This window comes from Cervus elaphus, chromosome 18 (genome assembly GCF_910594005.1).
Source record: "Cervus elaphus chromosome 18, mCerEla1.1, whole genome shotgun sequence".
Classification (NCBI taxonomy): Eukaryota; Metazoa; Chordata; class Mammalia; order Artiodactyla; family Cervidae; genus Cervus; species Cervus elaphus.
In genome coordinates this window covers 74,412,038-74,426,822 of record NC_057832.1, presented here as the reverse complement: position 1 = coordinate 74,426,822, position 14,785 = coordinate 74,412,038, and the positions used below count along the sequence as shown (strand labels likewise).

Below are 14,785 nucleotides of genomic sequence, written 5' to 3'. Positions count from 1 at the left end.
TCATCAAAAACAAGTATTCCCTCTTACCCTTGTTTTACTCCATTTTATGTCTTTCAAGTATTTGTTGCGTATTTGCATTTTAGTTTTAAAAACTGTTTTAATAACCTTCCTTGGGAATACTTGAATCTAAAGTTCTTTTAGTTTAAAGTAGCATTATAGATGTTTTGGGTGTGCCTGTGTATTGTAGGATGCTTCCCACGATGCCTGGACTCTCCACCCATTGGACGCCAGTAGCATCCTCCTGCTAGTCCTGACAATTAAAACTGTCTCTAGATATGGCCAAATATCCCCTGGGGCATAAAAACACCTCCCCCCACAGTTGAGAACCACTGGTCTAAGAAAAATCTTTTACTTTTTATTTGTTCTAATATTACCACTTATTTTAAAAGGTAGATCAGTGGTAAAGAATCTGTCAGTGCAGGAGATGTGGGTTCAATCCCTGAGTCAGGAAGATAACCTGGATAAGGGAATGGCAACTCACTCCAGTATTCTTGCTTGGGAAATCCCATGGACAGAGGAGCCTGGCGGGCTACAGTCCATAGGGTCTCAAAGAGATGAACACAGCTGAGCAACTGAACACATGCACACATATTTTAAAATCATAATCCATGGGAAAACATAGGGAAAAAAAAGAAAAGACAGAAAACAAGCCAAATGAATGCGAACTGCTTTGGTCCTGAGCATCCAACCTGGTATTGTGTGCATCTACGAGTTAGCAGAATGTTTATAGCAAGTTTCTAAGGAGCCTGACTTGTGGTTACTTACATAACTTAGCAAAACCATTGGTAATCTTTTAAGGAGGTTTATTACAGAAAGACTGGCTGGTAGATTTTTTTATAATACACTCTAATCAAGACAGGAAGTAAAGCACCTCATTAGTGCCCCATAAAAATCCTGTAGGGTTTAAAGTAATTCCATGAGGAAAACTAAAGAAAAGAAAGGGAGATTGCAAGTTTACTCAATTTTCATTCTATACTATGTGATCTGACCACAGAATGTAAATTTCTTTTTTAATTAGTTAATTTTTATTGAAGTTTAGTTGCTTTACAATGTGTTTCTGCTGTATAGCAAAGTGAATCAGTTGTACGTATGCATTTATTCCCTCTTTGTCCCCACAGAACATTGAGTAGAGTTCCCTGTGTTATACAGGAGGTTCTCATTAGTTATCTATTTTATACTTAGTCATATATATATATATTCACACACACACACACACACACATATGTGTCAATCCCAGTTTCTCAATTCATTGCATTCTCTCCTTTCCCCTTTGGTGTTCATACATTTGTTCTCTCCATCTGTGTCTCTATTTCTGCTTTGCAAATAGGTTCATTTGTACCATTTTTCTAGCTTCTACATACATGCGTTAATATACGATATTTATTTTTCTCTTTCTGACTTACTTCACTTTGTATGACAGTCTCTAGGTCCATCCACATCTCTGCAAATGGCACAGTTTTGTTCCTTTTTACGGCTGAGTAATGTTCCATTGTATATATGTACCACATCTTCTTTATCCATTCATCTGTTGATGGACGTTTAGATTGTTTCCATGTCCTGGCTATTGTAAACAGTGCTGCAGTGAACATTGGAGTATAAGTATCTTTTGTAATTATGGTTTTCTGTGGATATATGCCTAGGAGTAGGATTGCTGGGTCATGTGATATTTCTATTTTTACTTTTTTAAGGAGCCTCCATACTGTTTTCCATAGTGGCTGTATAAGTTAACATTCCTACCATCTGTGTAAAGGAGTTCCCTTTCCTCCACACACTCTCCAGCATTTATTGTTTGTAGATTTTTTTGATGACGGCCATTCTGACTGGTATCAGGTGATAGCTCATTGCAGTTTTGATTTGCATTTCTCTAATAATTACTGATGTTGAGCATATCTTCTCACAAAGAATGTAAAATTTCAGTACCTGCATTTTATTTCTCTCCCTTCCGTAGAGATCTTTGATTTCTAATTAGAAGGAAATTACCCAGATTTATTTTTTCCTGAATGAAATTGCCTCAGTATCACCAGTACAAATCCCCCCATCAAAAACCTTTCTCACATACTTGATCTGTATCTCAGAGAATCTAGCAGTGTAGCGGCCCTGTGTAGGAGGTTGCTAAATTGGGTTTTTAAATTATTTCTATTAAGCAAAAACTTAACACATACCAGCTGCTGGGGGATTATAGAAGCTTTGTTTTTTTTTTCAATAATTGGAAACCTTGTTTACAGAGGGCTCACAATATTCTTTAAATGCCTTTGTGTTAAATATAAAAGAACTCATGTTTATCTAGGTGATGATAATCTGACTATAAAGCCAGCTCATTTAAGGATTATGCTTCCTGTCTGTCACTATGCAGCTGTCACCCTACTGTTCCTGCAAGCTTTGCAAAATGCTGAAGGTTCTTGCTTAAAGTTAGAAGAATAAATTGGAAAACAAAACAAGTAGTTTGGAATACATCTAATTCTAAATCCCACGGAAATCTGTGAGAGACCCAAAATGTCACTACATCTAGGCAAATTTATTCCAAGTTCTCATTTGTTAACTCATTGACAGAATTCAGTTCATGCCAAAGGAATTTTAAGGTGCTCAGTTCTGGCAAAAGAAAAAGCAAGGACAACTCAGGTAATTTAGTCTGAAGCTAGACTGTAGAACTTTGCTAGCCAATGAAGGCGTCCACATTGATTGTCATCTGCTCTGGAGAAGCTGGGAAGTACAGTGGTTAAAGGTGTGTGTGCTGAGTCCTAAGCCACTTACTAGATCTGTGACCTGAAGCTAGTTGTTCAGGGGCTCTCTGAAAAATAAGTGTGCTCTCTTCCCTCCCAGGGTTGTTTGGAGGCTTAAATGAGAAAATACATGAAACCCTGAGGACAGCTCCTGGCAAAGGGTTGTTGTTGTTGTTCATTCAGTCATGTCTGAACTCCAAACAACCCTGGCAAAGAGTAGCCGCTCAATGAGCATTAGCCTGTTACCACACTGTTCCAAGTCCCATTGTTTTTCACATGCATTATCTCATCTAATCTCTGGAACAGCCTTATTAAGATAGTATATTTTTACAACTCTAGTTTTATTGAAAATCGAGAGAAATGAGATGCAAAGAAGTTTAATAACCCACTCAGGGTCACACTGCAATTGAATTGACAGCAGGGCTCTGCGCTCATAATCTCTGTCTCATTCTGCAAACACTTAATGAATACAGGCACCCTTTGCTCTCAGAATAATCACTCTCCGAATATTTGCTATAATGACTCACAAAAGCTTTTGGCCAAAATCAGTCTCCCAGTTAAAAACCTGCCATCCCAAGTTCTCCTGTGTGGGACAGCTTCTTAAACCTCCATGTGTACATAACTCCCCGTCAAAATGCACATTCTGCATTTCTCACGGTCTCCAAGGTGATGCCAATGCTGCTGCTCCGCAGGTCCCACTTTGAGCAGCAGGGAAGCTAGATGATGGAAGAGGGGCTCCTTCAGACCTCAGAGCCCTCCTGATTGGCCTCCTGTTTAAACATGCATGCTAAGTCGCTTCAGTCGTGTCCAACCCCTGGCAACCCCAGGGATTGTATCCCACCAGGCTTCTCTGTCCGTGGGGGTTCTGCAGGTAAGAATATTGGAGTCAGTTCCCTACCCAAGGATCAAACCCATGTCTCCTGCGGCATCTGTAGGCAGATTCTTTACCACTGAGCCATGGGGGAAGCCCCCTTGTTTAAACACACTGAACATTATATTCATAACTCTCCCCACTTCTCCCCTGAAGGTTTAGTTCCTCAGTATTTGTTTAGGCCAGGTACCTTGGGGCACTACAAACTCAGGTCTAATTTAGATAATATCGTTCAAATCTGCAGTAGTGTCTCATTGTTTACGATAGAACATGCTCAGTGTAGAAGGATGGTAAAATTCCTGTTCAATTTAACCGTGGACTGCACACAAACATAGCTAGTCATTATGTTATGAAGTGCTAAACAATTTTATAATTAGTGTTTAAATATTTCATATTATGCAGAAATTCTTAAATTGTTATATAATTATTTTAAAGCATTTTAGTAATGTCTGGTGCATTGATATTTTTGGATGTTTTACGAATGAATCATTATTTTTTCCATTTAAGACAGTGGGATGTAGACTCTTGTTATTTGAAACTCCAGTGACCACCACATTTTTAGAAACGGATTAGGTTCGGATAACCAGAGGTGCCTGCGTTCGCTCTGGGCCAGACATCGGGTGAAATTCTAGGAATACAGTGGTGATGAAGACAAAGCGGCTGCTTAGAAACTCATGGAATAGTTAGAGAAGAAACACGCAAGTTAAGATTTAAAGTATGGTGGGATGTCAAGTTTTTCAGCGGAGATCGGTAAAAGGATCTTTAAGAGCATGGAAAGTAATGGGCCTGCCCCTCTCTTTGGTACACAGGAGGCTCCTTCTGGATACCAATAATAGCTAATATCCATTGTATATCCATGTACTCCAGGCACTGTTGCAAGCATGTTGCATGTATTTACTCATTTAATTATTAAAACAACTTAATGAAGCAGATACTTTTGTTACCATCTCCATTTTAAAGATGAGGAAACTGAGGTAGAGAGAAGTTAGTAACCTGCTTATGGACGCACTGCTATGGCCTTAAAGCCAGGCAGTCTGAGTCTACAGCCTGCCCTTTCAACCATCTTGTGATCCACCTTTATTTTATTAAAATGAAGTTCAGAATCTTAAAGTAAGTACATACCAAAAAATGATGGATGTGTTAGGGGTGCATTTATAGAACTGTAAATGGTTTGCTTTGATTGGAGCCTGTGATGGTTATGGGCTGATGAGGCCATGAGGTGGGAAGCTATGACACTTTCATTGGCTTCACATGTACTAGAACATACTGCATGGGTCCTATGGACAGGGCTGGACAGGACTAAACCCATCTTCAACAGTCACAGTAGTGGCACTAATTATGTATGAGATATGATATAAAGTCATGAAATAGTTTACTCTCCCATATATTACATGAGTGTTGTCCCTTTCCAATCAGTCATCTTGGGAAGCTGTGCTTTTATTCCCCCAGCTTCGCATTGCTCAGAGTGTCCTGGGAATGCTTTTCTAAAGTACCTTTAGAACAAGTCATAGTGCACATCTTATTACTAGAAAACCAGGCTTCATTTTTGTCTCAAATGGATTTCCTAGTTGGATCACTCACCCTATTTACTAAATTTAGCTCTGAATAACTTTTGCCTGTTTGTTATAATAACATCTACTCTCAAATCCATTCTCAAAAAACAAATGTATGTTTCTATTTACCAGTGATTCTGAAACTTCAGTATATGCTTAAATATCATCCAGGGGGACTTTATTAAATAGCACATCAAAGCCCCACCTTCAGTATTTCTGATTCAGTTCTTCTTAGAAAGGGATCAGGAATCTGCAATCTTTAACATGCATCCTAAAATTACTGTTTTGAATGACCAGACCACACTTTGAGAGATGAAGCTGTTAGGATATTCAAGAGAAAGGGTAACAATTCTTAAGGCCAGTTCCAGAAAAGGAATTCCAAATGTGTTCTGATCAACAGTGATGTCAGCGGCAAATACTGCCCTCCTAGGGGGACTATTACGCAGTTGTTGTTCAGTCAGTAAGTCATGTCCAGCTCTTTACGACCTGTGGACTGCAGCACACCAGGCTCCTCTCTCCTCCACTATCACCTGGAATTTGCTCAAATTCATGTCCATTGAGTCGGTGATGCTATGCAACCATCTCATCTTCTGCATTCCCTTCTCCTTCTGCCCTCAATCTTCCCAGCATCAGGTCTTTTCCAATGAGTTGGCTCTTCACATCAGGTGGCCAAAGTATTGGAGCTTCAGCTTCAGCATCAGTCCTTCCAATGAATATTCAGGGTTGATTTCCTTTAGAATTGACTGGTTTGATCTTCTTGCTGTCCAAGGGACTCTCAAGAGTCTTCTCCAGCTCCAATTTTTTGGCATCCAAAGCATCAATTCTTTGGCATTCAGCCATCTTTATGATCCTACTCTCACATACATAGATGACTACTGAAAAAACCATAGCTTTGACTAGACAGATTTTTGTCAGCAAGGTGATGTCTCTGCTTTTCAATACACTGTCTAGGTTTGCCATAACTTTCCTTCCAAGGAGCAAGTGTCTTTTAATTTCATGGCTGCAGTCACTGGCCACAGTGATTTTGGAGCCCAAGAAAAGAAAATCTGTCACTGCTTCTACTTTTCCCCCTTCTATTTGCCATGAAGATGGGACCGGATGCCGTAATCTTTGTTTTTTGAATGTTGAATTCTAAGCTAGCTTTTACATCTCCTCTTTCACCCTCATCAAGACGCTCTTTAGCTCCTCTTCACTTTCTGCCATTAGAGTGGTAGCATACATATCTGATGTTGTTGATATTTCTCCCAGCAATCTTGATTCCAGCTTATGATTCATCCAGAGTGGTATTTCACATAATGTACACTGCATAGCAGTTAAATAAGCAGGGTGACAATATATAGCCTTGTCATAGTCCTTTTCCAGTTGTGAACCAGTCCGTTGGTCCATGCCCAGTTCAACCTGTTGCTTCTTGATCTGCATTATACAGGTTTCTCAGGAGACAGGGAAGGTAGTCTGGTTCTCCCATCTCCTTAAGAATTTTTAAGTTTGCTGTGATCCACAGAGTCAAAGGCTTTAATGTAGGCAATGAAGTAAAAATATACGTTTTTTTGGAACTCCTTTACTTTCTCCATGATCTAACAAATGTTGGCAATTGGATTTCTGCAATTGGTTGGCAATTGGTTGCTCTACCTTTTCCGAACCCAGATTGTACATCTGGAAGTTCTTAGTTCATATGCTACTGAAGCCTAGCTTGAAGGATTTTTTAGCATAACCTTGCTAGCATGTGGACTGAACACAATTGTACAGTAGTTTGAACATTCTTTGGCATTGCCCTCTGAGATTGGAATAAAAACTGACCTTTTCCAGTCTTGTAACCACTGCTGAGTTTTCCAAATTTGCTGACAGATTGAGTGCAGCACTTTAACAGCATCATGAAATTATGAAATAATTTAGGATTTGAAATAGCTCAGCTGGAATTCTGTAACCTCCATTAGCTTTGTTCATAGTAATGCTTCCTAAGCCCCAATTGACTTCACACTCCAGGATATCTGGCTCTAGGTGAGCGACCACACCATCATTAAGACATTTTTTGTATAGTTCTTCTTTGTATTCTTGCCACCTCATCTTAATATCTTCTGCTTCTGTTAGGTCCTTGCCATTCTGTCCTTTTTCTCACTCATCCTTGCCAGAAATGTTCCCTTGATATCTCCAATTTTCTTGAAGAGATCTCTGGTCTTTCCCATTCTGTTGTTTTCCTCTATCTCTTTGCATTGTTCATTTAAGAAAGGGAGGGAGGTGGGAGTGGGGTACAGGATGGAGGGAACAAATGTATGCCTATGGCCAATTTATCTTGATGTATGGCAAAACCATCACAATATTGTAAAGTAATTATCTTCCAATTAAAATAAATAAATTTTAAAAAAGAGGCCTTCTTATCTCTCTGAAACTTATCTCTCTGAAACTCTACCTTCAGTTGGGTATATCATTCCCTTTCTCCCTTGCCTTTTGCTTCTCTTCTTTCACAGCTATTTGTAAAGCCTTCTCAGATAACCACTTTGACTTCTTGCATCTTTTTTCCTTTGGGACGGTTTTGGTCACTGCTTCCTGCACAGTGTTACAAACTTCATCCATAGTTCTTTAGGCACTCTGTCTACCAGACATAATCCCTTGAATGTGTTTCTCACTTTCACTTTATAATCATAAGGGATTTGATTTAGGTCATACCTGAATGGCCTAGTGGTTATCCATACTTTCTTCAATTTAAGCCTGAATTTTGCAATAAGGAGCTCATGATCTGAGACATAGTCCGCTCCAGGTCTTTTTTTTACTGATTGTATAGCGCTTCTCCATCTTTGGCTGCAAAGAACATAATCAATCTGATTTAGGTATTGACTATCTGATGATGTCCATGTGTAGAGTCATCTCTTGTGTTGTTGGAACAGGGTGTTTGCTATGACCAGTGCGTTCTCTTGGTAAAACTCTGTTAGCCTTTGCCTTGCTTCATTTTGTACTCCAAGGCCAAACTTGCCTGTTACTCCAAGTATCTCTTAACTGCCTACTTTTGCATTCCAGTCCCCTATGATGAAAATGATATCTTTTTTGGTGTGAGTTCTATAAGAGGTTGTAGGTCTTCATAGAACCAGTCAACTTGAGCTTCTTCAGCATCAGTGGTTGGGGCATAGAATTGGATTACTGTGATGTTGAATGATTTACCTTGGAAATGAACCAAGATCATTCTGTCATTTTACAGATTGCACCCAAATACTGCATTTCAGACTCTTTTGTTGACTTTGAGCGTTACTTCATTTCTTCTAAGGAATTCTTGCCCACAGGGAATCTCCTGTAGATGGATGTAGATATAATGGTAGTAGATATAATGGTCATCTGAATTAAATTTGCTCGTTCGCATGGATTTTGGGCTTCCCTGATAGCTCAGTTGGTAAAGAATCTGCCTGCAATGCAGGAGACCCCAGTTCGATTCCTGGGTTGGGAAGATCCACTGGAGAAGGGATAGGCTACTCATTCTAGTATTCTTTGGCTTCCCTTGTGGCTCAGCTGGTAAAGAATCCACCTGAAGTGCAGGAGACCTGGGTTTGATCCCTGGGTTTGGAAGATCCCCTGGAGAAGGGAAAGACTACCCACTCCAGTATTCTGGCCTAGAGAATTCCATTGATGGTATATATAGTCCATGGGGTTGCAACTGGCTGAGCGACTTTCACTTCACATTGATTTTAGTTCACTGATTCCTAAGATGTTGATATTCAACTTTGCCATCTCCTACTTGACTACGTCCAATTTACCTTAATTCATGGACCTAACATTCCAGGTTCCTATGCAATATTGTTCGTTATAGCATCAGATTTTACTTTCACCACCAGACATATTCATAACTTTCTGTATTGGTCCAGCTTCTTCATTCTTTCTGGAGCTATTTGTAATTACCCTCTGCTATTCCCCAGTAGCATATTGGACACCTTCCAACCCAGGAGGCTCATCTTCCAGTGTCATATCTTTTTGCCCTTTCATACTATTCATGGGGTTCTCCTGGCAAGAATACTGGAGAGTTTTTGCCATTTATTCCTCCAGTGGACCATGTTTTGTCAGAACTCTTCATTATGACCTATCTGTCTTGGGTGGCCCTGTACATCATGGCTCATAGTTTCTTGAGTTACACAAGCACTTTTGCCAGGATAAGGCTGTGATCCATGAAGGGGAATCTCCTGTAGATGGTCCTTATTTAGAATATGATGTTCAGTTATACTTATTAAAAAAAAAATCAGCCACCATTTTGTGCAGTCACACCACATAACTGAATTCACTTGTGTCTTGGGGAGTACCCATTTCAGGTGTGTGTTTGCTCACTGGCTGGCTTAGTATCCTCCTTTTGCAAAGAGTGGTGTTCCTTTCAGAACCAGGTAGATCATGAAAGGATCCAGCATTGGAAGATGAGCAAAATGCCCACAAATTATTACTTTTTTCCTAAAAAGGTTGGGCCTCTTTCACTTCTGAAACTGGATCACTAAAACCCAAGAGCCAGTCATACTCACAGTGACCAGCTTCACCAATGTGATGGGCTGTCCAGCTTTAGTCGTTGTCCTGGCAGACGACTTCCCTTCATGTTGGAATATGTTGTGTTTTTGTCCCTTCCTGAATCCATATGACTACCTAAATTGGCCCTCCATTTTTCTCAAGTTGCCTAATTTTAATGACATAATTCTCAATGAAAACAGAGGAACTTCAGAGCTGCTTTACTTATTATTTATCAATTGTCCTCTGTCTCATTCACTGAAGAGAATCTCATACACCTGGAAATTGAAATTCAATGCTATGACTTCTTTAATAAAACAAATCTGTGTTTCACAGGTACATCATGATCCCATCAATGTTTAATGTCAAGCAGCGCCTGGGGCAGAGTCAGGCTCCTTTAAGGCAGTACTTGGTCACAAGGTAGACGCTACTGTAGTCAGATCCTTTGTCCCTCAGAGCCCTGATGTCAGCTGACTGTGTTTTGTCAGGATCTGAGGATCCAAAATGACCCATCTTTAAAAAATGTGGATATTCTATGATTTTTCTGGCATCATTTAACTTAAGTTTAGCTCTTGACTGCTCAAAAGCTCAGTGAGAGGTGGAGAGAAAGACTATGTTTAGATTCCTGTAAGCAAAAAGTTTAGGAAAAAGTAAGAGGTGATTGTTATAGCTTTTTATCCCAGTCATCTTTTCTCTCTTTAACACTAACGAGGACAGCTATATTTTCTTTACGAGCTACAGAGACAACACCAGGAAGAGAGATTGAATCAGATCACTATCAAAACAGCCGGGACAGTGAGGGCCGTGATTGGATGTCTGTCCACATCCTCTGTCTTCACTCTTATTTCCACCTTTTCTCTCCCTGCTGTGTGGCTTTGCCAGATTTAGAAAAAAAGAAATAAAAACAGGATGCCTAGATAAATTTGAATTTCAGACAAATGAAGAATAGTATTTTAGTACACATTTTGTGTGATATTGGGTGCCTATTCCATGGGTATTCCACGTGGAGTCTCTCTGACATGATTCAGTGCTCTTGTTTTATTTTCTTGCAGTTTTCATATGCAGATTTGTTCTTCAGTTGGATCAAAGGGTCCTTCAGGCAGGATCTTATCTGGTATTTCTCAAGGCACCCTAGATATTGACTTCCCTATTTGGGGGCCTATGTTAGATTTTTCAAAAGTTCCCTTCTACTGAAAGTACAGAACATCCCTGAGCTCTTTATATCTTTCCTCTCATATCTGTGAGGTCATCACTTCCTGAACAATGACCAGGCTGAGCACAGAGCTCTGAGCATAAGTGTGCTGTGTATTTTTATGAGTGATAGATGAACTGAAAGCAATTTGTTGTCTTAAGAGTCAATTAAATTAACTTACCTGCATGCCAGGAGTTAGTAGTAAGCTCTATCTGCCATGCTGTCCATCTGGGAAGTTAGGTTAATTACTCTTCCCCTTTGGAAAGATAAGAGGATGGAGGGAGGGAATGAGGTTGGGAGCTATACCTAGTTTTGTAAACGTGTGTCCTAAAAGTAGGAAAGAACTGAGAAAGCTAATAGAACGATGTAAATGACAAAATGTGCAACTCACATTCAAAAGCTTCCTAGTATGTGGAGTCATGGTACACATCAGATAACAAGGTGCCTTTTTACATACTTTGTGCTTCAATTAATGCTATTGTTTAGATCATCCTTTGTAAATGACACCTAGCAGGCTTCAAACCTTGAAGATTAAGAGTGATGAATGCCTTCCCTTGGTTCAGTGCTTTTCGAGTGTAAAATGCACAGAAGAGTGAGCACATATTTAGAAGTGTCTAGATGATTAGTTTTATGCCAGCTAGGCTTGCCCAAGGCAGGCTTGTCAAGATGGTCCCCTGGCTCCCCCTTTTGAAACTTTTCCTCTAGTGCATAGCTCCCTACTGCCCACTTCAGTTCAGTTCAGTCACTCAGTTGTTTCCGACTCTTTGTGACCCCATGGACTGCAGCACACCAGGCCTCCCTGTCCATCACCAACTCCCGGAGTTTATCCAAACTCATGTCCATTGAGTTGGTGATGCCATCCAACCATCTCATCCTCTGTTGTCCCCTTCTCCTCCCGCCTTCAGTCTTTCCTAGCATCAAGGTCTTTTCAAATGAGTCAGCTCTTCACATCAGGTCCCCTGCATCATTTGGAGGGTAGAGGTAAGCTAGGAAACTGCCTTCAGATACCACCATTCTGCCCTGCTGAGAAAACTGCCCATTTGACGATACACAGAAATGACTGTAAATGAAATAGCCGCCCAGCTCATATTCTACTTTAGCAAATAAACATGAACTTGCTGTTTGTAAACATCAGTGAAAATCTATAGCTTCTTGTAGCTCTACATATCCTCAGTGTCTCTGGAATCAGAATAGAAGAATAAAAGCTGAACATGGGAATTCGTGTTAACTTTTCACCAGCTCCAACACCTTTAACGAAAGAAAACAAAGTTCGTATGAAAGTAGATTATTACATATATGTGGTAGAAATCCAGTGTGATTACCCCAAGGCTCAAGATATGATTGAAAAATCTTTTCCTGGGATATTTATGCTTTTCAGTCAACTCATAAATCTTATCCTCCAAAGTTTATACCTCTGATGTGAAATGAATTTTAGCCCATTAGCCATTTGTTGAAAAAATAATGTTAGGATGTAGGTTTTATCTGTAAAGAGACCAAATTAAGCTTATTTTTAATCCTGGTGTACACCCCATTTTTATTACAACCATATAATGAAACAATTAGAGGAAGATTGAAATAAATATTTATGTTTTATTCATGCTAGAAGTACCTATTCTGTCCTTCAGGATGAAGCCTCATAATACTGTTATCAATTCCTTAATATTAAAATAAGCTTCATTTTATTTCCTTTGAAAATTTTTTTATTGGATGTTTGAGTTTGGGTGGGAATGAGCCTAATGATTAGAGAAATATGGCAATTCTAGGTCGTTTTTACTCAAGAAAGTTGAGTGTGTTGGTTAACTCCAGAATGTCTTAGATCTCTGATTTGGGGAATAAAAACTGTAATAAAATTATTTCCAGGACTCTAGCTCTGCTTATTTGAATAGTAGTTTTATCTATCTGATTTGAATTCAAATGCATTATTAATACTTTTCTTCTTTTTTAATATAGGTGGAAAACAGACCAAAATATTATGGAAGAGAGTAAGTATTCTGCTATTCATTGTTTTAACAACATAATAAGTAGTCATTTTCATATGTCATTTAAATATTAAATATTAAAAATTTTCCAATATATAGTCTTCATCAAATGTCCATTGTGCAAGAGTTTAATAATAAGGATAAATGCAATCAGATCCTTTTGTATTGAATTTTTCTTAGAATATTCAGGTGTTTGGCTTTCTCAAGTGGGGGAGGAATGCTATCTCCTGCTACATTCAGTTCTTTTCACAAAAGCAGCCACTGACTGCCTGGAAGTATTTTATTTGAAACATAAGGCAGCATTTTCCATAGTTGTGGCTCTCTTAGTCTTTCATTTCAATTTCTACCTCAATACCATATAAACAGCTCGAGTCAAAGATTGTAAACTGAGGCCGAATTCCTGGCTTTCACGCACCTCAGTAAGTGCAGCACTCAGGAAAGTCATCCCATTTCCTTGCAGTCTCATAAAACCAAAATGATGATTTGTCTTGATATGGATCTATTAGCCAAATTACCTTAATATCATAATTATGATTTCCCCCATTTTCCTCTTAATTTCATCTCTTGTTTTACTTTCAGAGAAACCTACTGCAAAGCAAATATGCGTTACATAAAAACAGCCAGCAGGCTGGGGCTGTGGCCTGGGGCACAGCTCACAGCAGGCAGAACGGCCCAGCACAGAGTCGGGGTAGATACACAGTTCACTCCTCCTCCCACGTCCAGCCTGGAGGCATTCAGAGGCAAAGTCCACTGACCAAGCTAAAACCTCCCTCCTCTATACCCTTACCCATCAGAGCTTCACTTTTGTGATTAATGATGCTATTCTTTGTCCCAGTTCAGCAGCCACTTCCTAATTGCCAGGCTGCATTTCTGAACCTTCCTACTGGGCCTTGAGAATTCAGCCAGGGGTTCTGGAGTACCTGCCTGGACCACTGGCCTCCTCTCTTCCACCCCCACATCCCTAACATTCAACCTGGATATAAGATGACTTTTTATTTTCTTCAGTATACTGTTTTGGATTTTGCTGTAGAACAACAACAACAACAAAGAATTAAAAAAAGAGAAAATGAAAACCTAATATATACTTCTAAGATAGAACACTTTTGTACACAAATTCCAAAAGGAACTCTATTCATTGTCTTTTCCTTTTTTGCATAAAACTTTTATTGAATAACCTCCTAGTTCTCATCCTCAAACCCCCATCCACATAAACTGTATAGTGAGAGGAGACCAAAGAAACCACAAAAAAGGAACATTTCCTATTAGAGGGAAGTTGGCTTAAAAACTTCAGATTCTGTGTTTCCCTTTCTTCTTAAAAAATAAAAGGTGTTTTTTTTTGTTCCATTCAAAATGTAAGATATGCTCTATTCAAGAAACATTTGTACATATTTTTTTCTTAGAAAGAATCACAAGAAAGTGTGGACAATGGGTATCATTAGTGAAAAGGAAATTTGTATTTCTCTACTGTTTATATTTTTATTTCTTTTGTGCCTTTTAATTTTCCCACTGTGGATAGATATTACTTTGGTTCTTAAAAAGTTAAAAGATACCTAATTAAATGGGGGAAATTAATTTGGGAAAATTAGAGCACAGGGATCGAACCCAGGTCTCCCGCATTGCAGGCAGATTCTTTACCAGCTGAGGCACAAGGGAAGCCCAAGAATACTGGAGTGGGTAGCTTATCCCTTCTCCAGCAGATCTTCCTGACCCAGGAATCGAACTAGGGTTCCTGCATTGCAGGTGGACTCTTTACCAATTGAGCTATCAAGGAAGCCCATATAGGAATCGACAATGTGGAAAACACCATAACCCACCATTAAAGAGAAGTATTGTTAACTTTTTTCCCTTCACCTCTTTCTTTCCAGTCTTTGTGCAGGCTTTCTTTTTGAAAAGTTGGGATCATTGCACATATATATATATGACACTTTAAAATCTATCCCTAAAGGGGATGATGAGCTGCACACTGCGTCTTCAGGTGCACAAAATTGTTACTTCTTTCAAAC

The 14,785-nt window shown here is 39.3% G+C and overlaps 1 protein-coding gene across 3 annotated transcripts in view; it reads left to right on the top strand.

Moving 5' to 3' along the window:
- Positions 1-14,785, top strand: part of CHN2 (chimerin 2) — a 324,197-nt gene that overhangs the window by 184,223 nt on the left and 125,189 nt on the right. For all 3 annotated transcript variants that reach the window (XM_043871642.1, XM_043871643.1, XM_043871644.1), the window contains exon 4: positions 12,754-12,785. In XM_043871642.1, the coding sequence (XP_043727577.1) occupies positions 12,754-12,785 (32 nt within the window). The remainder of the gene's footprint in view (positions 1-12,753; positions 12,786-14,785) is intronic.